We start from the raw sequence: 22,762 nt of genomic DNA on the forward strand, positions 1-22,762 counted from the left end.
GCACTTAACAACAACAACAAGAAACTAAGACAGGCCCCTTAAGTGTCGGTATAGGCTTATGAATCCCAGATGAAGTTCTCCAGTCTAGACCTATCTTCTGTGTCCCAGGATCTTAGACTTGTCAGCATACTGGGTGTCTCATAGGCACTTTCAACTTGACACAACTCATAAATAAAGATTCTCCATTTCTATCCCTTACCTGTCTGTTTAGTCTCCAAAATATACCAGGAATCTGTTTCAGCTTTCCACTACCTTCACTACCATCCCTACTACCTCGGACTCCTGGCCCTCATTAAAAAATAATAATAATTAAAAAATGGGGTTAGCCATTTCAACTATTTTTGTGTACAATTCAGTGACATTAATTACATTCACCATGTAATACAACCACTCAGAAGAGTTTTTAAATGCAAATCTGACCTCAGTGCCACCATACAAAAAAACCTAAAGACCCCAGACAACCCAGCTAGATCTGGTCTTGACTTCTGGCACCCTAGCAGCCTTGGCCCTGGTTTGCTCCCGGACTCTTACAGCAGCTTCCTCAGGCATACCCTGTCTCTGCCTGTCTTTTGTCCAATTCTTTTCTAACATCCTGCTGCCTAATATTGCCTCCTCAAAAGAAGCCCCTGAAAGTCCTATCACAGAATAATACCAAACCCTCAACCTTCCTCCTCAGCCCTGACCCCAGGTATGACTGTACATTTGTTTGTATGGTCATTAGTGGAAGGGCTGCCTCCTCCAAGGGCCTGAAGGATCCACAGGAGCTGGGTGGTGTCATATCTGCTTCAGTTCTGCTGAGTTCTCTACAATCTAGGGCAGTTCCTGGCTATTATAAGAATTCAGAAAGCTTTTGTAGAGGGAAGGAAAGGAAGAAGAGAGGGCACCCTCTGACTAAGTGGATATAAGCAAGCCTGTCCAGGCAAAAGGAGGACTAAATGAATAGTTGTTGTTGTTAGGTACTGTCAAATCAATTTTTAACTCATGGTGACCCCAAGTCACAGAGTAGAACTGCCCCATATGACTTCATAGGCTGCAACCTTTTTTTTTTTTAATTATTATTTTTTTTTAATGCTTTACTGTGAATTATGTGATAGTTTACATGGGAAGATATTAGCTTCACACTGATCCTGTCGTATATCGTTTCCTTGCCATGGTTACAATCCCCTCCATGCATCATCCACCAACCAAAGGGTATACCCCACAAGCTGACCCCCGGTTGCCCATACACAGCCCCTCTTCCTCTCTGGGTTCAAAGTCCCCAGCCGCTCCATCTCCCCACGTCATCGTCTCTGCCTCCATCCCTGGCATCACTGCTTCTCTGGGTAGGGTTCCGTTCTCCGCTCTTCTCACTTGATGTATAGAACCGCTGCTCCTAGACTGCAAAGTTAATCATTTCCCTCCCTTTGCCACAAAATGTCTACCTTTACATTTCCTTACAATCAGTCCTGATAACAATCATTCGCTATTGTATCGCAAGAGACCTATCCACATCTCCTTTCATCAGCCCCAACTAGACAGAATGGATACTACTCAGTGGTGATTCTACCTTGCTCCACGCCCTCTGGATCTAGGTTCCCTCTTGAAAGCTTGTAAGCCAGACACTTCTTGCCTCTGTAGCACCCCTATTCTGGGTAGCCAATGTCCAAGTCGCCCATCCCTGTCATCTCCTTGTGCGGAGGGGGTGGGAATGAGCCTCGCTGTGAAGATTTGTTCCCTCTTTTGAGCTACTGCTTTCATAGATGTATGTCAAGTTCATCAAATTGTATCAGATGATTCTTTTTTCCCCCTTCTTTCTTCTTCTGGTTGAGCTCTGATCATCCAGTCATTGAAGCCAGGTCAAGTGGGTATTATCTGCAAGTGTGGGTATACTTATGCATGTGCCCTCTCTTATCAGCTGGATGTTTCACTCTTCACTCTAGTCCTCTGTGTCTATGTCACTGACTCTGGATCCAAAAGGCCCCTGGACTTGCCACACTGCTGGTCAACCAGGTCTCGATCCAGGTTCACAGGAGTCTATTGAGCTTTGTAGGGCTCAGCTCTCAGCTTCATTGCTGCTTTTCCCTCACTTCCCTTTATCGGTGGCAAATGTGGTCACCAATCAGAGTGTGTATTCCCATTGAGTCTTAGTCTTAGAAGTGGGTTTGCCCTGAGGGGGACGAGACCACTTGCCTTGATGTCTCCTGGGCAAGTCACTTGTTTGTTCTTGTAGTAATCAGTAAATCTGCAAATATTGTTTTGTATTTTTCCTGTCAATCTTTCTTTCAGGGAGTATCTTCTGTTCTTTTGGCCGCTCCAGGCTGGTCTGCTTGTCCTTTCAAGTGGAAATTTCCCCTCAGAGGATTCTGGATGCTGTTTAGGATTCCACCTATGGTCTTGTGTAATGTAGAGGTTCCACAGGAAGCCTCCTTCACTGGGCACGTTGTAGCCCCATTTTAGGTATTCCAATCAGTTATAGGCAGAAGATGGACTTACAAGCTTTCTATGGTGGTATTTCTGGTTATTCCTTTCTCTTCCCCTCCAGTGTCTATTTTATAGTGGTACACCAGAGAAACCAAGATTCAAAAGACAGCCAAGTGTATTAACAGTATTCCCCCCCTTTTCCCCATTCAATCCATGTCTCAATTTCTGTATCCCAGAGCCCTGTTGTTCCAAGGTTGTGCATACATCATTATTTGCCTTTGTCCCACTTCAGCTTCACATTCATCCTATCATATATCATTTCATTGCAATGATTACAATCCCCTCCATGCATCATCAAATAACCAAAGGATACACCCCATAGGCCTGCCCCCCTGGCTGGCAGCCAACAGCTCCTCTCCCTCCCTAAGTCCCATGTCCCCAGCCACTGCATCTGTCCACGCCATCATCTCTGTCTCCACGCCTGGCCTCACTGCCTCTCTGGGTAGGGTCACACTTTCTGTTCTTCTCACTTGATGGTCCCAAGGGCCGCTGCTCCTGGGCTGCAAAATCAATCTCCTCCTTTTGCCGAGAAAAAAACAAAAAAATCTGCCTCTACATTTCCGACCCTCACAGTTAGTCCTGGCAGCAGGTATTCACTGTGTACCACAAGAGTCTTATCCCCATTTCTTTTCCTAAGCCTGGTCCCAACAGTTTGGAAATCATTCAGTGGAGGTTCTGCCCATCCCTGCCCCGTCTGGAACTAGGCTCCATCTTGAAAGCTTGCAAGCCAGTCACTTCTTGCCTTTATAGTGTCCCCCCACCCCCATTTTGGGTCTGGGTAGTTTCCATCCCCCCAAGGTATTTCAGTCAGTTATAGGCTGAAGACGGGCTTGCATGTTTTCTGTTGTGATGTTTCTGGCTCCCCCGCCCTCCAAGTGTCTATTTCATAATGGTAGGCAAGGGAGACCAAGATTCAAAAGACAGCCAAGTATCATAACATTATTCCCTTCTTTTCCCCTTTCAAGCCATGCCTCAATCTCTGTATCCTGAAGCCCTGTTATACCAAGGTTGTGCATACATCGTCATATACCTCAGTCTCACCTAGCCCATGCCAGCCTACCCAACCATTCTCACATCCACCTTGTTCTTCTTTTTCCCCTCCCCTTTCTTATGTATTGCCAGCCACCCCCACCCCCCAGGTCACAGGCTTTCCTGTGTCTATTCCCTACCATGTGTTCTTTCTTTCCCTCTCCGACTCTCATCTCATACATACCAGTGATCAGCACTTACATATATATAGATTTTTTTCCCCCTCTTTTGGGTGGGTTCTTTTTCCTAGTCTTTTACAATAATGGTCTTATGCAGTATTTCTCCTTTTGTGACTGACTAAGTTCACTCAGCATAATGTCCTCAAGGTTCATCCATGTTATGCGATGGCTTGCAGCTTCCTTGTTATTCTTCAAGGTAGCTAGTATTCCACTGTGTGCATATACCACAGTTTGTTTATCCATTCTTCAGTTGATGGGTATTTTGGTTGTCTCCATTTTTTTGCTATTGTAAATAGTGCTGCTATGAACATTGGTGTCGATATATCTACTCGTGTTATGGCTTGTATTTCTTGTGGGTAAATACCAAGTAGGGAAATTGCTGGGTCAGATAGGCTGCAATCTTTACAGAAGCAAATTGCCAGGTCTTTCTCCCCAGAAGCTTCTGGATAAGTTCAAATCACTAACCTTTCAGTTAGTAGCCAAGTTCTTAACTGGTGAAGTTAAATGAACAGCAGGAATAGCAAAATCAACTGGCTATTTTAATAAGCTTTCCTTTTCCTCTGCTTCTGACTATCACCTCCTTTTTCTGCCTTCATCCCCTTCTCCCCAGTCCCCACTTTCTTTTTCTCAATCTTCCATTTTTTTGAGTCTTGGTGTAATGCTGTAGGATCAGCACTGGACCGCAAGGTCGGTTTGAACTGCAAGGTCGGTGGTTCAAACCCACCAGCTGCTCCTCAGAAACTCTATACAGGGTCGCTATGAAACCAACTTGATGGCACTTAATAACAATCTTTCATTTTTACTCCATTCTCTTTTCATTCTTTTCCCTTTGCCCTTACACACAGAAGCACATGCTTTAGGAATCAATTTTCATATGTTCTGTTCCAAATTAATTTTATATTCATTCTTAGATAACTTTGCAGCCCTCTTTCACAGCTAAAAGTTAGATTCCATGCTTCATTGTTCCTGCTGTGAAGCAGCCCCCACTCCAGCAAGGCTGCCTCTTCCACATGTGACCCCCTGGCTCTGGCCTCCACCCTACTGTGGTCCCAGAAGGTCTGTAGCCAAGGAGCATGGACTCATAGCAGGGCTGGCTGCCACAGGGTTAACTGAAGCTTGGCAAACATTTTCCTATTGACTTGGGGGTTGCTTGAGTCAAGGTGGCTACTGCAAGGCAAACTGTTCAAGGATTAGACATATGGTGGGAGGGAGAAAGGCGTCCCAAAGGCCAGCTGCCTAAAGAATCACTTTCGTTTTGTTTGGAGGTAGGGAGGAAAGAGGACACCTATGCAGACATCTCCTCCTGGACCTAGCAAGGAGAACAACTTTGTCACTTCTTGGCGCAACACCTGTTTCTTGCTCCTCCCTGGTCCAGGCAGCAGGGTGGCCAAGAGAGAGAAAAGGGAAGGGGGTGAGGCTGGTGGCAATGGGCAGAGGAGGAATTCATGCTGCACTTGCAGCACCACCCCCGGGCCATCTGGCACCCCTGCCCTTGCAGGAAAAGAGTGGGATGCAGGCAGCAGACGAAAGGCTCAGAGCCCTTGTGTTGCTTCCCTCTCTTTTCTGTGCCATCCACCTTGGGTAACTGCTTAGGCCCAAGACTTGCCATTGGGAGGCGGGGGGGGAGGCGCAGTGGGTTAAGGACCTTAGTTTAGTCTCAGCAAAGGCCAAACCATCGACTAGGTGATGGAAGACGATACTCACTCTCTGTATCATCTTAGAGGAGCTGATAAGTGAGTCTGATTATAGCAAGGGAGGTGGGAGGCAGATGGGCTGTCTGGATCTGGCAGGCTAGGGAAGGGGGCAGTCCTACCATTCCCCACCTGGGCAGAAGGTAGGTCTCCCAGCTACAGGCTGCAGCCTCACTTCAATCAATGCTGTGGGAGGACTCTGGCTTGGAAGCACAGGCATGTAGTCTGCCCTTTCACTGCACAACACTTATTCCTGTGAAACCGTCCCTGGGCTGAGGGTGGGTTCAATCTGGAGGAGTTCCAAGTCAAGATGTGCTGCTGGGGCTGCTCTGAGTAGGGGTGGAGACTGGCTATGTCAGAACCAGGCCACTGCTCATATTCTCCAATCGTTCACTCCATCCCCACTGTCCACCCTAACCATGGCCTTCCCACCCCTGACCTAGCCGGCACATGGACACACCTTGTCTCCAAGTAACAAAAGAGAGGCCTCCCTCTCAGTGGAGAAAGAGATGGCAGGCCCGAATGTTGATCACTGAAGGTTGGAGAAAGGGACTAACAGGCCTGAGCAGGCATGGGGTATCAGCAAAGCCAAAGAGGCCAATCTCTAAACCCCGCTTCTCCTTCAGAGAAATCTGAGGTTCAGGAAGTTTAATAGGGCTAACTTTCCCAAGAAGTCATATACCGGGGAGAGGAGAACAATCTTCCTGCCTTCAACCCATTTTATGTTTGTTGTTATATGCCGTGGAGTTGGTTCCAACTTATAGTGACCCTGTACAGGGTTTCCGAGGCTGTAAATCTTTACGGGAACAGAAAGCCTCATCGTTCTCCCGTGGAACAGCTGGTAGTTTCGAACTGCCGACTGTGAGATTAGCAGCCTGATTTGTAACCACTACGCCACCCATTACTAAACAATAAATGCTCTTACTTGATAACAGTCACACCTCTGAATTCCTGTTATTAGTGCATCTCACAGGGAGGCTCATTTTGGGTGGCAGGAAATGTTTGGGAAATGATGAAAGCCCCAGCCTTTTACTGTGATTTCAAACAGGTCATCAGGAACAAGCTATCAGAAATAAGCAACTACAGGAAGAAACAGCCTCTATCACGAAGAGTTTTTGGGACAGAATCATTTCTTTCCATGCCATCCTTAGCCTAAGCAAAAATGGACTATGGATGTGGAAGCTGAGACTGGGAGTACTTAGTAGGGAAAATGGGAGACTAGCCACTTTTGGTTCGTCTCCCTAGAGCAGGGGTGGGAAACCTTTTTTCTACCAAAATTTGTAACATCATTTGCTAGCCATATAGAATTATCAAATTAATTGAAAATCAGCCTGCTATATTTGGTCAAATATTTAATTAACTCACTCCTGATGTGATGGCTGAAGTCCTGGTGACGTGTAATATGGTTTGAACTACAAGGTCAGTGGTTCAAACTCATCAGCCGCTTCTTGGAAACCCTATACAAGGTCGCTATGAATCGGACACCCAACTGGAGGGCACTTAACAACAAGAATGTGATGGCTGGAACTGAGGTTGCCTTGGCAGGGTCAGACCAAATGATTTGGCCAGACGTTCCCTACCCCTGCCATAGAATAACCCTGAACAAAGCCAATACTTTCCAAAACTCACTGTCCTTTCCTTCTGCAAACAAGGAGTATTCCTTCCCCAATCCTCATGCAGTCTTTGTGATCCAGGCTATCAGGAACTCACAAAGTACCTGCCAACCTGGGCAGGTGCCATGTCTATGTGAGTGCTATACCTATCTCACAGCCCTGCAGCCAGCAGGAGAAGCTCTTTTGGCTGGTGGGCCAAAAAAATCAGTGATTCCAGATCTCTGGCATTACTTCTTCTCAAGTGAGGCTAACTATTCTACCCATATGTGATTCTTAGCTCCAGACCTGTTTTCTGGTTAGCAGGACCTAGCTAAATTAATAAGACACTGACAGATATCATGACAGAAAATATCACGAGACAAAAAAATAACGAGTCCTGGCGACCACTGGCCTACTAGTGCCAAGTTCTTGCCCTCCTTTATGCTCATTTGTTCTCAGGCAGCCATTCCGAACAACAGTTCCATCACAATCTTAAATGGGTTTGTAACTTTAGTTACAAGTCAATGTGGCACACACACAAAAAGTCCCATTTTCTAGGGTCCTAGTTCCAAAGATCTAAGAACAGCTTCATTAGCCATCTCAGAGAGGCCCTGGAGCCTTCCTTGTTACTTGTGTGGCCCTGCTCACTCTCCCTCTATTCAGTGGGAGGCTGAGAAGCAATGTATCCTGTTGACATTGGTGATCTTGAAGGCAGGATACAGGAGCCCAGGGCTCAGCATTATACCACATTAGCAGTTACAGGTAGTGGGACAGAGCCCCTGGGATGCTCCCCAGTGACTACATATGTTCTGAAAGTGGCAGCATCTCTACCCTTTTCCATTTTAGTTGGGCCACTCCTGGGAAGTAAGAAACCTAAAAAGGAAGTGAGTGCTGGAGCCACTACTGCCTTCAGGGACAGCCTCTTGCAGAGCTTCAGGCCAAACAGAAGCTTCCTCCAGAAACACCAAAACAATCTTAGAAACAGCCTTCTTGGCTGACATGACATCAAATAGGAGTATGTTGAGTGAGAGGCGGCCAGGGCAGATGTGGCTTAACCAGAATGGATGTATCAGTAAGTGTATAAGCAAAACCTATGTTTTCTCATCTCATACGAATATGAGCAGGAAGGTGAATCTGCTCTTGGCATAATCACAAAGGACAACTGCTTCACCTCAAGAATTAATCTTTATAGCCCCTTAGGAAAATGTGCCAAGGACTTTTTTCTTTTCTTTGATGAGAAAACCACTGAAAGAAAATGTTTCACTGGGAAACCCCAGCAGAAAAGGGCATCTACCAGGTGAGAACTTGGAAAATGGGCTCTGTCAATGTTTTGCAAACTGGGTGTCATAGAATACCAGCTCCTAAAGCTGTCTGTGAAAGGCTGTTGGCTACTGCCATGTCTTGGAGTTCTGGATGTTGAAGGCCCTGAGAAGCCTCACATCAAAGTACCATGTCATTTGTCTAGTCTAGAATTTTCCTAAAGTACTTGGCTGAGAGGTCTGCTCTTCCCTAAACACTGAATCTGCAGTAAGTTTGAGGCCTCTGTTTCCTCTTGACCTTAATTCTTAGCTTCCTCCCAACACAATGAGGCAGATGGTCTGAGTGTCTCCAAGGTCCTCCCACTCTGTTGTTCTTCCAAGCACAGCCAAACTGGCTCCCTTCCCAACTCACTAAAGGGCTTGGGCTTGGGTAAGCCTGAAAGTGGAATTTGTAGTGTGACAAGGGCTACGATGTCCACCAGGAGACTGATGCTGCCATGTATGGCTCTCCTTTGACCTGTGCCCACCCCACTCAGTGCTGTGTAGGTCATGCAGCTCAGGGAGTATCTCAGAGAATCGGGAACCCAGAGGGGTAAGACTAACATAAGCAGGGTCACCCCACAGCAATATGGGCTGCCTGACAACCCTTCCTGCTCCAGTTAGGCCCAGCGCTTCGGTTCTCATTGGCAGAAACACAGGTGAGCTTCCCTTGCTTTAATCACACTTTTCTTCTCAATATGAACAATAAACACTTACCTAACTGATCAATGTAGAGATGGGCCTGTTTCTAATCACAGATGTACTAATCACGAGCCTGTACGCCTCCTCAGAAAGCCCCCACACTCCAGGAGCAACTCCAAATGCACTGAGTCATCTCCCCACACCAGAAGCTCCTTCCTTGGAATCTCACACTTACCTCCTTGCAAAGCACACATCCCACACCCACAGCACACCTCATGTCACAAATAGACCCCGACCTGTGAATAATTATTCTCACTCATCCCCCACCCTTGTGATCCAAGGTGGCTACATTGGTACCTACAGTCAATCCCTCTCCATCCTAATGGCAGAGCCCCAGAGGGTGACTCAGTGGCTTCTATGGGTCACCCTTGAGGAAAGGGAGGAAGCCAGAAACCCTGCTCAGTTAATTTCAAAGGCATCTAATGCATTCAGGCTTGGAGACTCCAACCTCCAGGTCACTAAAGACAGCTTCTAGAGGTTTGACTAGATGTCCACAGCAACTCAAAGTACCCTGAACAAAGGCAGCTATAGGGCTATGGACCCAGGTTCCTCTGGGGAAGGTAAGACACCAATCTCATAGAAATGGCCCTGCAGTGGTCTCTTGGTGAATGCCACACTGGGTGAGTGCATGACCCCTGGCCTGGGTCTTTATTCTACCCCAAAATCTCTGGGGATGAGTGGCTTCTCTGCCACCTCAGGCCTTAGCAAACTGAAGATGAAGACCTCATGAGAAGCTTCCCAGAACCCAGCTGGAAAGAATTCTCCTGCCACCCCTAAAACTATGGTTCCCTCACCAGCATTCCCTCCCAGGGCCCAAAGTCAGCAACAGAAGCAGACGTGGCACCAAAGAAATATGCCTCCATTTGAACCCTTATGGCATTCATGGGGAAAAGTTGTCTGATAAGACTGTCTTTGGCCCTATCCAAGTCCATTTTCCCAAGTCAAAAAGCATCTTCCACTCATTACCTGAGGCTCTGCCCAAGCTTACATGGGGTGTAATAATCCCCCAGGAAGTCTGAGGCCCGCATCTAGGAGCCAGGACATACTCCCAGGAAGACACGGGAACTGGTGGCAAGGAAAATGATCAGGAAAGGAGAGTTGGTGGAAAAGGCAGAGTGAACCAGGAGAGACATAGAGATGGAGCAGTGGGAGGTGGGGAGGCAGCGCAGAGGGTAGTTACCTGTGTAAGGTGAGGATTAGGGTTGAACCCGCACTGGTTGCAGACCTTGTTGTGACACTGGGTGCAGGTGTTGAAGTTTGGCTGGCTGGGGGTCGACGTGAGGTCTGAGGTCTTGCATATTGGACATAGGGTGCTGCTAGGAAGGGGGGCGATCTGGGGGACGGAGTACGGTGATGTGGGGGTGCTGCCTCTGTCCGGTGACACCGAAGGGGATCGCCCTGATCTCTGCGTCCTGCTGTCTACCTGCAGCATCCTTCGAGGACCATCAGTCTCCTGGCCTGCTGGGCCCTGTACCCTTGCCTCCCGGGGGCTCTCGCGGCCAGGAACAGTAGCAGAAGCCTGCTTCGGGGTTGGAGAAGCTGCTCTCTGGCTACCCAGGGGCTCCTTAGGGTCCAGTCTCCTGGATACGCTGAAATGACATTGAAAATGACTGTGCGTTAGAGACACATCTTAAAGAAGCAGCTTGCAGAGCCCTCTACCAAGTTGGGTGACCCTGCCAAGTCCTATCACCTCCCCACTCCTGCCCAGTGGCACCACTATAGCCTCCATTTGCTGAGTGCTGACTATGCCCCATGCTGAGCCCTGACAAATGTCTCCCACTTGAACCCTCCACATTAGGATGTGTGGCAGGATTACAAGTGTCTCCTCTTGCACCCTGACAAACTGCAGGTTCTGATGCAGCAGCTCTGGAGTCGGGTCCAAGATTTTGTATTTTTAAGAAACCTCCAGGTGAAGCACAATTTGATTACCAAGACTGAAACCTACACATTAGAAAAACCTAGGGTGATTTTTAAAACTCTGACACCCAGATCATACTCCAAACAAATTACAGCAGAATCTGTGAGGGTGGGACTGTGGCATTATTATTTTTTCCTACCTTGGTGAGTCCAACATGCAGCCAAAGTCAGAACCATTGCCCAGGTAGATCTGTTACAGCCTGGTGTGTCCCTTTCATAGGATGACACTAAAGAGCTGGGATAGGGTACATCTAAATGACTAGCTAATGCTGTCCCCAGCAGGGGCCTGCCAGAGCACAACAAAACTGTCCTCTGGCATCCCTTCAGCAGGCTTGATGCCAGACAAAGTCCATCAAGATGTGATGAACTGTTACTTTTCTGCTTGTACAAGATTAGTCAGATGTCTGAGACCTAGCCCTTGAAAACTACCAAGGAAAATTCAATGTGTTTCCCTCCTCCTCCACCCAGAGGAACCAGCAGAATTGGGTAGTCTGATGAAGCAGAAGGCAAACCGACAAACTGAAATTTGGTTCCCTTATATTCCTTCTCCTTTGACCCAACTTAGTTCACTTCTGTCAATTTTCCTTTTTTCCAATTTGAAAGAGGCTGAGCACAAAATGCCAGAGGTACTGCTTTATATTGTTTCCTTGAAAGTTTTGCTTACTGCCCTTATTTCAGTCTGTATTCATTTGGGTGCATGCTGAATCACAGGAGACAGAGCAGCCTGAGAGCCACTCAGAGGCATGTACAGCTGCCTGGGGCAGGGCACACCCTGGTCCCTTCTGCCCAGTGTCCTAGTCCTTTGCAGGGTCTGACAGAAGGGGTTGTTAAGTTTGCTGACCCCAGATAAAGGCTGTCTTCTTGCCAGAAAGATTCAAGAGCTAACAAGTCAGGTATTTTAGGGTAAGCCATTTCAGAAGGGAGGCCAGAAGCTCATCTAGGGAGGCCAAACCTATCTCTGAGGGGGTGTCAGACCCATGATAAAGCCAGCAGGGAGCCCCACTTCAAGACACTCCATGCCATTCTTTCTCCTTTCTGAGGAAATGCTGGTAGAGAGACACAGCCTTGTTCTAATAACATTTCTGGAAAAAGTACACACTGTATTAAATCTCCATCAGACATTTCTGTCATCAAACAACATAAACCATCCAATCACAGCCCAGACATTTGCTTCTTCAGTAAACAACCAGAATCTAAGACTAACCCCTCTAGGCCATCTTCATCACTAGCCATTAGGACCAGCACTGCGGTGACCATCTCCATCCAGCCTTTATAACATGATTGCAGCAGCACCACCCCCAGGCTGTGTAAGGTCTATAGTTTCTTCTAGGAAATGTAGCAATTTTCACTGTATTTGTATTACCTGGTAAATAACAGGCAACCTTTTGTGTACACAATGACTTTTCAATTCAACATTGCATCAAAGTATAGTTTTTTTGGGAAATATTTTATGTGACAATTAGGGATCCAAGATTGTTAATTTTCAACTTGGTGGGGACTGTGGGTGAACAAATAACACACACCTGACAGTCTGCACTGTTAGGGCAATGTTTCTGGCTCAAAGGCCTGATATATCCACTATGTGTACACACCACACAGTGGCCACAGTGACACCCTGTGGAGACCCCACTACCTGTCCATGGGCCCTCACCCTCCCATCCTCCTGGATGGTTCCTCATACCTTGTCCTTGGTCCTCAAGTATTATGAGGTTGACTTGTGTCTCCAAAAAGATATGGTACCTGTGAATGTGGACCTTACTGAGAAATAAGAGTCTTTGCAGATATAATTAATTAACACGAGGTCATGCTGGAGTAAGGTGGACCCTAATCCAATATAACTGGTGTCCTTAGAAAAGACAGACATAAAGAGAAGATGGCATCTAAAGATGGATGCAGAATTAGAATGACATATTTATAAGTCAAGGAACTCGTGAGACCACAAAAGCTAGAAGAGGTAAGGATGGATTCCTCCCCTAGAGCTTCAGAGAGAGCATGGTCCTGCTGGCACCTTGATGTAGGACTCCTGGCTTCTAGAACTGTGAGAGAATAAATGTCTGATTTTTTAAGCCACCAGTTTGTGTTATTTTTAACTGCAGCCCTAAGAAACTAACACACAAAGCATCTAACATCTCCCATCTCTTCACTGTCACCCATAACTGAAATAGAGAACTTGCACTTTCACTGCCTCCCAGCTTCTGTCTCCTGATGCGTGTCTGTCTGCCTTCTGTTCTTAAGACCCACTTCTCACCTTTACAAATTCTCCTCTCTCCTAGTATCCATTTCCTTCTCTATTGGATCATTTTAATGATCATACAAACACGCTTCCCCAAACTACAAAAAACAAGTTTGACCCTCTTCAGTTACTGTCCCATTTCACTGCTCTTCTTTACAAAAAAAATTCCTTGAAAGGATTTTCTCTGCCTTCTGTTCCTCTCCCTCTCTCAATCCACTCCAACAGGATGGAGGAGATAGGTCACAGTCACCATATTGCCAAATCCAACAGTCACTTCTTCACCTCACATGACCATAGTAGCATTCAATATCGCTCAGTACTCTCTCTTTCCTGAAACAAACAAGTTCTCCACTTGGCTTTTTGAAACCAAGCTCCTTCTTTCATCTGTCCACATCTTTCTAATCTCTTTTACAGATTCTTCCTCATCTTCCAATCCCAGATTCCCACCTCTTATATTAAAGGACCCATGTCTCAGAGTTTGTGCCAACTGGCTTTCCTTAGTATACTCAGTCCCTAAGTCTCAAGGCTTCTTAGCCTCAAAACTTTAAATCCTATCTCCCACTGACAACTACCAAAATGTATTTCTAGCGTAGACCCCTCCTTGAACTCCAGACTTATTTAACTGCCAACTTCACATCTTCACTGAGGTGTCTTGTAGGCATCTCAAACTTGACATGTCCAAGGTGAGTCCTTAATCTTCTTCCAAACATGCTCCTGCCACTGTCCTCCCTTACAGTCATCCTTGACTCCTTTCTTCCTCTCTCATTCCATGTTAATCCACCAGCAAACCCTGTAAGCTTCAGAGTCTGACCACTTCTCACTGCTTCCTTACCCAATTTAGTCAAAACAACTGTCACTCTTTCTTCCACTCTTGTCTCTCTATAGTCTTCTCTCTACACAATAGCTAGATGATCCTTTAAAATGCATAAGTCTGATCACATTGCTCTGCTGCTTAAACCTTCCAATGGCCTGTTCTTCTTCCAAAGGAAAAGACAAAGGTTTTACAAAGGCTGGCGAAGTTCCATGAGAATTGGCTTTTTTCCCTCTGGCTTCATTTCCCACTATTTTCTGCCTCACTTATGCCAGGTCTATTTATGCCTCTGGGCATTTGCACTTGCTGCACCTTTCTGCTGGTACATGCTCCCTCACGCCTTTGTGGCATTTTTTCAGGGATACATTCCGTGACCATCCTACTTAAAACTGCAGCTTTTGTCTTCCTGCCTTTGTTCTCCATGGCACTGAGCATCTTCTCGCTCAGTGCGTACCGTATTTATTGATTTTTCGTGCTGTCTGTAATCCCTGCATTAGCTTGCCATCTTTCTGAGGGCACTGCCTCTATGTGCTTTATTAACAATTGTGTCCTAGTGCCTAGCATAATGCCTAGCTCACACTGGAAACTCATTATGTGTTTCCTGAATGGATGAACTATAGACATATCATGACTCAGATAATAAAATATGGCCCCAAAGTGTTTGAGAGTTGAATAAATACGAATATGAATAAATAAATATGCCTGAAAAGATACTAGGCCCTTCCTTGGATCTGATCTTACGTTGGAAAGAACTACAGATGATAACACCTGGGTTCTCCCTGGCCACTAGTCCCATCCCAGCCCTACCTCATAGAATGCTCTGCTAACTACAGCACCAGTGACATGGACTGGGCCCTCACCATGGGCTCAATCACATGCTAAGTACCTGTCACATATTATACATATTACAGTGGACCTTTGAACAACATGGGTTTGGACTGCACAAGTCCACTTATATGTGAAAATTTTTAATGTTATGTGGCACTCATCTCCACATGAGCAAGTCATATCTTCAGTAAAGTGTGTATTTCAGTAAAAAGTGATCTCTTGTAGTTTTTGCATATTTTTCATGGTGTTACTGCAATACCATTAAGTCTTGGATAGCACCATTGGAGCCATACAAAGTGCCACTGGTAATACGAAAGTGTTCCAAAAAGCAGAGAACAGTTAATACATTACAAGAAGTTGAATTGTTTAATACGTTCTGTAGATTAGAGTCTGCAGCTGTGGTTGCCCACTGTTTCAAGATTAAGGAATCCAGTGTAAGAATCATTATAAAAAAAAAAAAAAAAAAGAAAAGGGAATTCGTGAAGCCATCACTGTAGCTATAACAGGTACAAAAACCTTGCACTTTCTGTGAAATACCTTTTCATCTCATAGTGAAAATATAGCTTTTATGTGGATCCAATATATAATACATTTAATATACAAAACACAAGGGGACTTCAAAAAGTTCGTGGAAAATGTAATAAAAAGATAATCCCCTTCGGGGCTATAGAGGCACAAAGTGGCTAGCTTAAAAGCTTTCATGAGAGCTCTTAGCATCAGAATGAGGGTAGTAAGATAGAAATACTGATGAATGATATTCCTCTGTCCAGATGGGTCTGATGATTAGGGGAGTCAGATTTTAAGATTCAATTGTGAATGATTGTTATCAGGTCTAATGGCGATTGTCACAACTGTAAATGTAGAAGACGTGTAACAGTTAATCTGTCATTTCAGAAACAGAGGACCCTAGGACCACCAAGAGAAAAGAACAAGGGAGGAGCAAGAGATCCTAACCAGAAAAGTAGCAACAACAGAGATGGTGGCAGAGGCAATGGCATAGACAGACAGAGCAGCAGTGGACTATAGGCCCAAGGACTGAGAAAGGCAGTGTGCCTTCGGGGAGGAGGCTGGCTTGCAAAATGTGCCCCTGGGACATTTAAACAAATATATACTTACAATGTAGTATGTGTACATCAAAAACCACAACAACAAAAAAGGTAATAGAGGTAAATACTGTTGGTTAAGGAAGCGTGGAGGGGATTGTAATCATTACAATGGTTTTCTGAATGTAAAACTGATGAGCTGCCCTGTAAACCTTCACTCACTCAATTCACAATAAAATCTTTTTAAAAAAAAAGATAATCCCCCACAGATGTGCTAGTCAGCATTTTATGTTATCAGTAAAACTTCATTTGTTGTTGCGGTTAAGTGCTATTGAGTTGGTTCCGACTCACAGTGACCCTGTATATGGTTTCAGAGGAGTAGCTGGTTGGTTTGAAACTACCAACCTTGTCGTTTGAAATCCAGTGCTGATCTTATAGAACCATAAAAGGAGGCCAAGGCTGAATAACAATAGGCTATTAGTAGTTACATTTCGGGGAGACAGAAGTTATATGCAGATTTTTTACTGTGTGTGGAGGGAAGGGGATTAGCACCTCTAACCTCCGTGTTTTTCAAGGACCAACTGTAACTCCTTTAAGCCTCATAGCAAATCCATTTTACAGAGACAGCTGCACATAGATGTTAAGTAGTTTACAAGGGTGTCATATCTTACAACTGGGATTCCAACATCCAGGTCACCAAACCATGCCTTTAACCACTGCTCCATGCTACTTCTATGGATAAGCAGAGTGTAGCTGTAGAGGAATGACAGACACTGTGATTTGGGTTCCTTGAATTCTTTTTCCTTGAAAAGCAGTTTAAGTGGAAGCTTCCTAAGAAGTTTCTGACCATTTTACACTACAATATATCCCCAGGATCAAGCGCCATGCTTGGCTGGATCAAGTGAGTACTCAATAAGCATATATGAGTAGAGTGAAGAGAAAGATGCACGAACAATACAGTACACTCCTAAAGTGAGGCTGAATGGGTCAATGTCATCATTTAGTTATTACCACTTAACCTAGAACTTGTCCAACAACACTAAATGATTCACAGAGAAAATGACTTCATTCACATTCATCCATTCATTCAAGTATTGGGCATTCAGTCATTCACAAATATTTACTGATCTGAGAGGCTGGGCCTGATGGTAGTCTAGACAGAGTCTGTGTAGACCCTCTTCAGAAAAAATATGGAAAATCAGATGAAACAGATTCAGAGGATGGTCCTGGAACTCTGAGCTTCAAATAAAGGGATAAATAAGTATACTGAGTGCTTACCAGGAGAAAGATTAGGAACAGAAGTAAGAAAAGAGGTGACTTCTGATTTGGGGTGGCCAATGTGACCCATCGCAAGTATTTTGAACAGGACTGAACAGATTGAGGGACAAGAGAGCACTCCCATTGCAGAAACCTGCTGGCAATTTACAGAAACAAAGATGTGAGTATTATTAATTTCTTTTACCTTCTTTTCTTTTTCTCTTCCTACTCATTTCCTCTTTGGTGACCAGAGGTAAGACCTGTATGAGTAGACACCCCCAGTGACGGTTCTGCACCATGCGAATCCTGCAGCTGGGCACAGAATCGAAGGGGAAGGAGACAACAGAAAGAGCTGGCACCAGCAGTCTCTTCCAAATTGGGTATGGCCAGCTGTGGGCTAGAGCTCACTAAGAGCTGAATGTACTTGAGGGGAAGAGCGAAAAGAAGGGGTAGGAAGAGAGTAGGGACAAAGCGGGTGCTAAATCAGAGAGGCACAGCCGGAACATGGTAAAATTTCTCAAGCGGCTTTGAAGGCATAGGGTTTCCAAGGAGTGGTTGGTAAGCTTGAACCACCAACCTTGTGGTTCAAACCAACTTTGCAGTCGCGCACATTAACCCACAGTGCCATACCAGGGCTCCAAGAGTCCATTGTTGTTGTTAAGAGCCATTGAGTTGATTCCAATCCACAGCGACCTTGTATAGGGTTTCTGAGGAGCAGCTGGTGAACTTGAACTGCCGACCTTGCAGTTCAAACGACTTTGCAGTCTGGTGCATTAACCCACAGTGCTACACCAGTCCTTCCAAGAGTCCATTATTAGGTGGTGCTAAAGAATTAGTCTTATTTTCCCATTGCTGCTTTGTGGCTGTGTTTTATTATTTTATGTTATTATCATTAGCTTTTATTTATTTATTGCTTTTTCCAGTTTAACTGTCTTTATATTGCTTTTTCTGGGCTTTTATGACTTTCATTTTTAGTCTTGTTTTTTTGGTCCTCCTTCTATGTTGTGGGAGCACTTTCTCTTCTTGCCTCACCTGACAGGAGATAGCATTTGCAGCCATAAAGCCAAGCTACAAATACATCCTCTAAAACTCCACCACTTGTGTAATAGTTGATACCAGCTACTATACACCAGAGCAGCAGCATCCACAACCAACACCTGCACTCTGAATTGAGCTGTATGAACAGTGATTAGATAAGTACTTAAGAATACACCAATATACATTCATCTAATTAATATAAATATGACACCATAATGCTGAAAAAGCAGATCTCTGCTCTTATGTAGAAACAAGACAGAGTAGCTCAAACAAACAACTAAAGGGAGAGCCAGAAAATGTGTTTGAGGGTGAAGAGGCTTTGGAACTAACTGAAAAATAAATCAGGAGAATGATATTGGGGTCATCCAAATGTTCCATAGAAAAGTTGAGGAAAAATAAGAAAGAAGTTTTAAAAGCACTGTAGGAACAATCAAGCAAAATAGGTATAGCACTGGAGACAATACAAAACTTGCAAACAGATGTCCATATGATCAATACTAAAATATCATAAATGGACAAAACACTGAAAGGGCAAAGGAGTATAATTAAAGCAATAGAAGCCAGAATTAGCAAACTTGAAGATAAATTTCTCAATACTGCTAAGACAGAAGAACAAGCAGAAAAAAGAACTGAAAAATCTGAAGTAAACCTAAGATTCATGTGGAACGACATGAAGAGGAATAACCTAGAGGTGACTGGAATTCCAAAACAAGAAAAGACAAGAAACCACACAAAAGATAGTCAAAAAGAAGCTGGAGGAAAATTTCCCTAACATCTTGAAACACGAGAAGATAAGCATTCAAGAAGCTGAACAAACCCAAGGCAGGACAGACCCCAAAAGAAAATCACCAAGACATATCATGATCAAACTCTGCAAAATCAAAGACAAAGAAAGAATCCTGAAAACAGCTAGGAAAAAAGGAATGTTATCTACAAAGGAAAACCAATAAGATTAAGCTCTGATTTCTCAGCAGAAACCACATAGGCAAGAAGGCAGTGAGGAGACAGATACAAAACTGAAAGCAAAAATGGCCAACCAAGAATCATATACCTAGCAAAGCTATCAATGAAATATAATGGTAAAATCAGAACATTTCAGGATAAACAGAAATTAAGGGATTTTGTAAAAGCCAAGCTGGTGCTTCAAAACATACTAAAGGGTTCTTTGGACTGAGAACCAATAAGAGAAGACAACAACCACAGACTGACATATATGGCAACACCACCCAGAACTCTGTCCAGATATTGAAGAGCCCTGAGCGGAACAAAACTACAAGACTAAAAAATGGGGGATCTGGGATGTGAGTCTAGGATCAGGACAACTACAAAATGAAAGAAGGGGAAAGTATAGTAACAGAGATCCAGGTGGCGAGGAGGTCAGGTAGATTTCAGTATACAACAGACTATTTTTAAATGAAGAAGAAATGAATAAAGTACAGGGTAACCTCAAAGAAACTTTATACATCTCCACATCAAAGGAAAGGAAAATCCAAGATTTTGGGAACATTAAAACTATGAAGAAACTGACAAGAAAAAGCACACACATAAATGAACTCAGCACAGGAAAGCATGCAGAACCAAGAAACCTGCAGCAGCACAAAAAGACCAACAGCATAATGACAACAATGAATCCATACTTACCAATAATTACACTGAACATCAATGGATTCAATACACCAATCAAGAGACAGAGAGTAGCAGAATGGATAAGAAAACAGGATCCTTCAATAGGCTGTTTACAAAAGACACACCTCACAAAGACAGAAATAGACTAAAAATTAAAAGATGGAAAAAATATACCAAGCTAATTGCTATAAAAAATAAGTAAGAGTGGCAATATTAATCTCTGATAAAATAAATTCTAAGGCAATAACCAGCATAGACAAAGAAGAACATTATCTCGTGATTAAAGGGTCACTTGAACAAGAGGACATAACCATAATAAATATCTATGCTCCCAATGAAAGAGCCCCAAAATACATGAATCAAACCCTAATAGAATTGAAGAAAGAAATAGACAAATCTACAATAATACTGGAAGATTTTAATACACCACTTTCAAAAAAAGACAGAACAACCAAGAAAGAAACTCAGCAAAGACACAGAGGAACTAAACAACACAACCAACCACCTTGACCTTATAGATGTGTACAGAGCATTCAACCCGGCAACAACACAATACACATTCTTTTCCAGTGAACACAAAACATTCTCCATAATAGACCATATGTTAGGCCACAAAACAAGTCTCAATAAATTTTAAAACATCAAAATACTACAAAGCATCTTCTCAGATCACAAAGCTATAAAAATACAAACCAACTACAGAAAGATCAAGGAAATAAAATCAAATACATGGAAACTGAATAACATCCTGCTTAAAAGCTATTAGATAGTAGAACAAATAAAAGTTAAATTTAAAAATTTCTCAAAACAAATGAGAACGAAAACACAACATAGCAAAACATTTGCAATGCAGCAAAAGCAGTGCCAAGAGGGCAATTTATAGCAATAAATGCAAACATCCAAAAAGAAGAAAGATCCAAAATCAACACATTAACACAACATCTCCAACAATTAGAAAAAGACCAGCAGAGTAAATCTACAATCACCAAAAGAAAAGAAATAATAACGATTACAGCAGAAATAAATGAAATAAAAACCAGAAAAACAATGGAACAAATCAACAAGATAAGAAACCGGTTCTTTGAAAGGATTAATCAAATTGATAAAGCACTGGCAAATCTAACAAAAGAAAGAGGGAGAAGACACAGATCCTAGAACACAACTGGTATTTTTGCACACTAATGTTCATCGCAGAACTAGTCACAATAGCAAAAATATGGAGACAGCCTAAGTGACCATTAGTGGAAGAATGGATAAACAAGCTTTGGTACATACACACAACAAAATACTACGCTGCCTTGAAGAATAACAATGAAGCTGCAAAACACCTTGTAACATGAATGAACCTTGAGGACATTATGCTGGGTGAATTTGGCTGATGGATGGCTGTGTGCCATGGAGTCGGTTCCAACTCATAGCGACCCTGTACAGGGCTTCCAAGGCTGTAAATCTTTAAGGGAGCAGAACGCCTCATCTTTCTCCAGAAGAACAGCTGGTAGTTTCGGACTGCTGACCTTGCAGTTCACAGCCCGATTCGTAACCACTACGCTACCAGAGAGTCAGTCACAAAAGGTTAAAAATTGCATAAGACCATTATTGTAAAAGATTAAGAAAAGATTTCCATACTAAAAGGAAAATTCTTTGATGGTTACCAGGGGTGAGAGGGAGGTAGGCACATGATAGCTCAAATGATGGGGAAGGCAATATACAAGGAGGGAGAGGGCAACATAAAAGAAGAGGCAAGATGGTAGAAGAACACTTAGGGAGGCTGCATGGGCTCAATGGGATAGAGGTAACTAGTGATGTATTCACAACCTTAAAGAGCTCTGGTAGCATACTAGTTACGAGTTGGGCTGCTAACCTCAAGGTCAGCAGTTTGAAACTACCAGCCATTCCATTAGACAAAGATGAGGTTTTCTGCTCCTGTAAAGATTTACAGCCTCGGAACCCTATGTAGGGTCACTATGAGTTGGAACTCACTCCACCGCACACCACCACCACCACACAACCTTGGAACAACAGTGCTCTGTGACACAGGGATCAGGACACAGTTTGAATGGGTAAAGTAGGGGAAATAATGTTATGGGGCATGGCTGTCTTGTGGATATTGGTTTCTCCTGTCTAGTATTGTAAAACAGACATTTCAGTGTGATAGACAAGGATATTGGGAATTGTGATTACAGAAAGCTGGTTAGCCCATCTTCAGCCTATAACTGACTGGATTAGCTAAAAGGGGAATTCGAATTTGCCCTGAGAAATAGAAATTTTGTTAATCATTTGTGGAGTAGGGAGCCTTAGGTGGAAACCTGAGCCCCACCCAGAACCTTCTAAGGTGATACAGTCCTACTTAAAAAGACACACAGACCAAACTGGAACAGTTAGAGGAACAGAAGATACTTCTTGAAAGAAAAACCAACAGAAAAAAAAGTATACTGTCTGACTGTTAAAATATCAAGCAAGGTGTTTGCCTTGGAGCCATCAAGGCAAGAAAAGTCAGGCAATCAGGGTAAACTCCCTTCTAAGACTAAAATTCAATGGGAACCCACGAGCAGCCTACTATGCTTGCTTGTGACTGCCCTGGTCTACTTGTGACTGGAAGTGGGCAAAATGAAGCAATGAAGACATGGGCTGAGTTTGGTCATGTTCCATTGACACCCATTGACCTTGAGATGAGTGAGAGAAGAGGAAGAGCGGGCTGATCTAAAGTTTAGGGAAACATGTGACCTCCTGAGCCCTGAGTCCATGGACACAGAGAACTAGCCACTGAGGACTACAGCTGAGGGTGAAGCAGTCAGCTTGGTCTTAAGTGGGGGAGGCATGAGAGAACTCCAAAACTTGCAAATAGTACCCATTTGACCTAGCTTGGATGACTAGCTGAACAGAACTCGATCAGATGAAGATAAAGAAGTTTGATACTGAAAACAAGTGTAAATTCCTACTATTTGATTAAATGAACCTTTGCTTACTGACTCTTGGACTGATTCCAGGTCCTGTGATAGGTACTGATGATATAAAGGAATTGCATTTCTTAAAATGAGAGATGTAACTTATATATATA

At 43.9% G+C, this 22,762-nt stretch overlaps 1 protein-coding gene across 1 annotated transcript in view; it reads right to left on the reverse strand.

The window, feature by feature from the left end:
* Nucleotides 1-22,762, reverse strand: part of BSN (bassoon presynaptic cytomatrix protein) — a 168,550-nt gene that overhangs the window by 42,783 nt on the left and 103,005 nt on the right. The window contains exon 2 of the mRNA XM_006873599.1: nucleotides 10,132-10,540. Within this exon, the coding sequence (XP_006873661.1) occupies nucleotides 10,132-10,540 (409 nt within the window). The remainder of the gene's footprint in view (nucleotides 1-10,131; nucleotides 10,541-22,762) is intronic.

This window comes from Chrysochloris asiatica, unplaced genomic scaffold (assembly GCF_000296735.1).
Source record: "Chrysochloris asiatica unplaced genomic scaffold, ChrAsi1.0 scaffold00246, whole genome shotgun sequence".
Classification (NCBI taxonomy): domain Eukaryota; kingdom Metazoa; phylum Chordata; class Mammalia; order Afrosoricida; family Chrysochloridae; genus Chrysochloris; species Chrysochloris asiatica.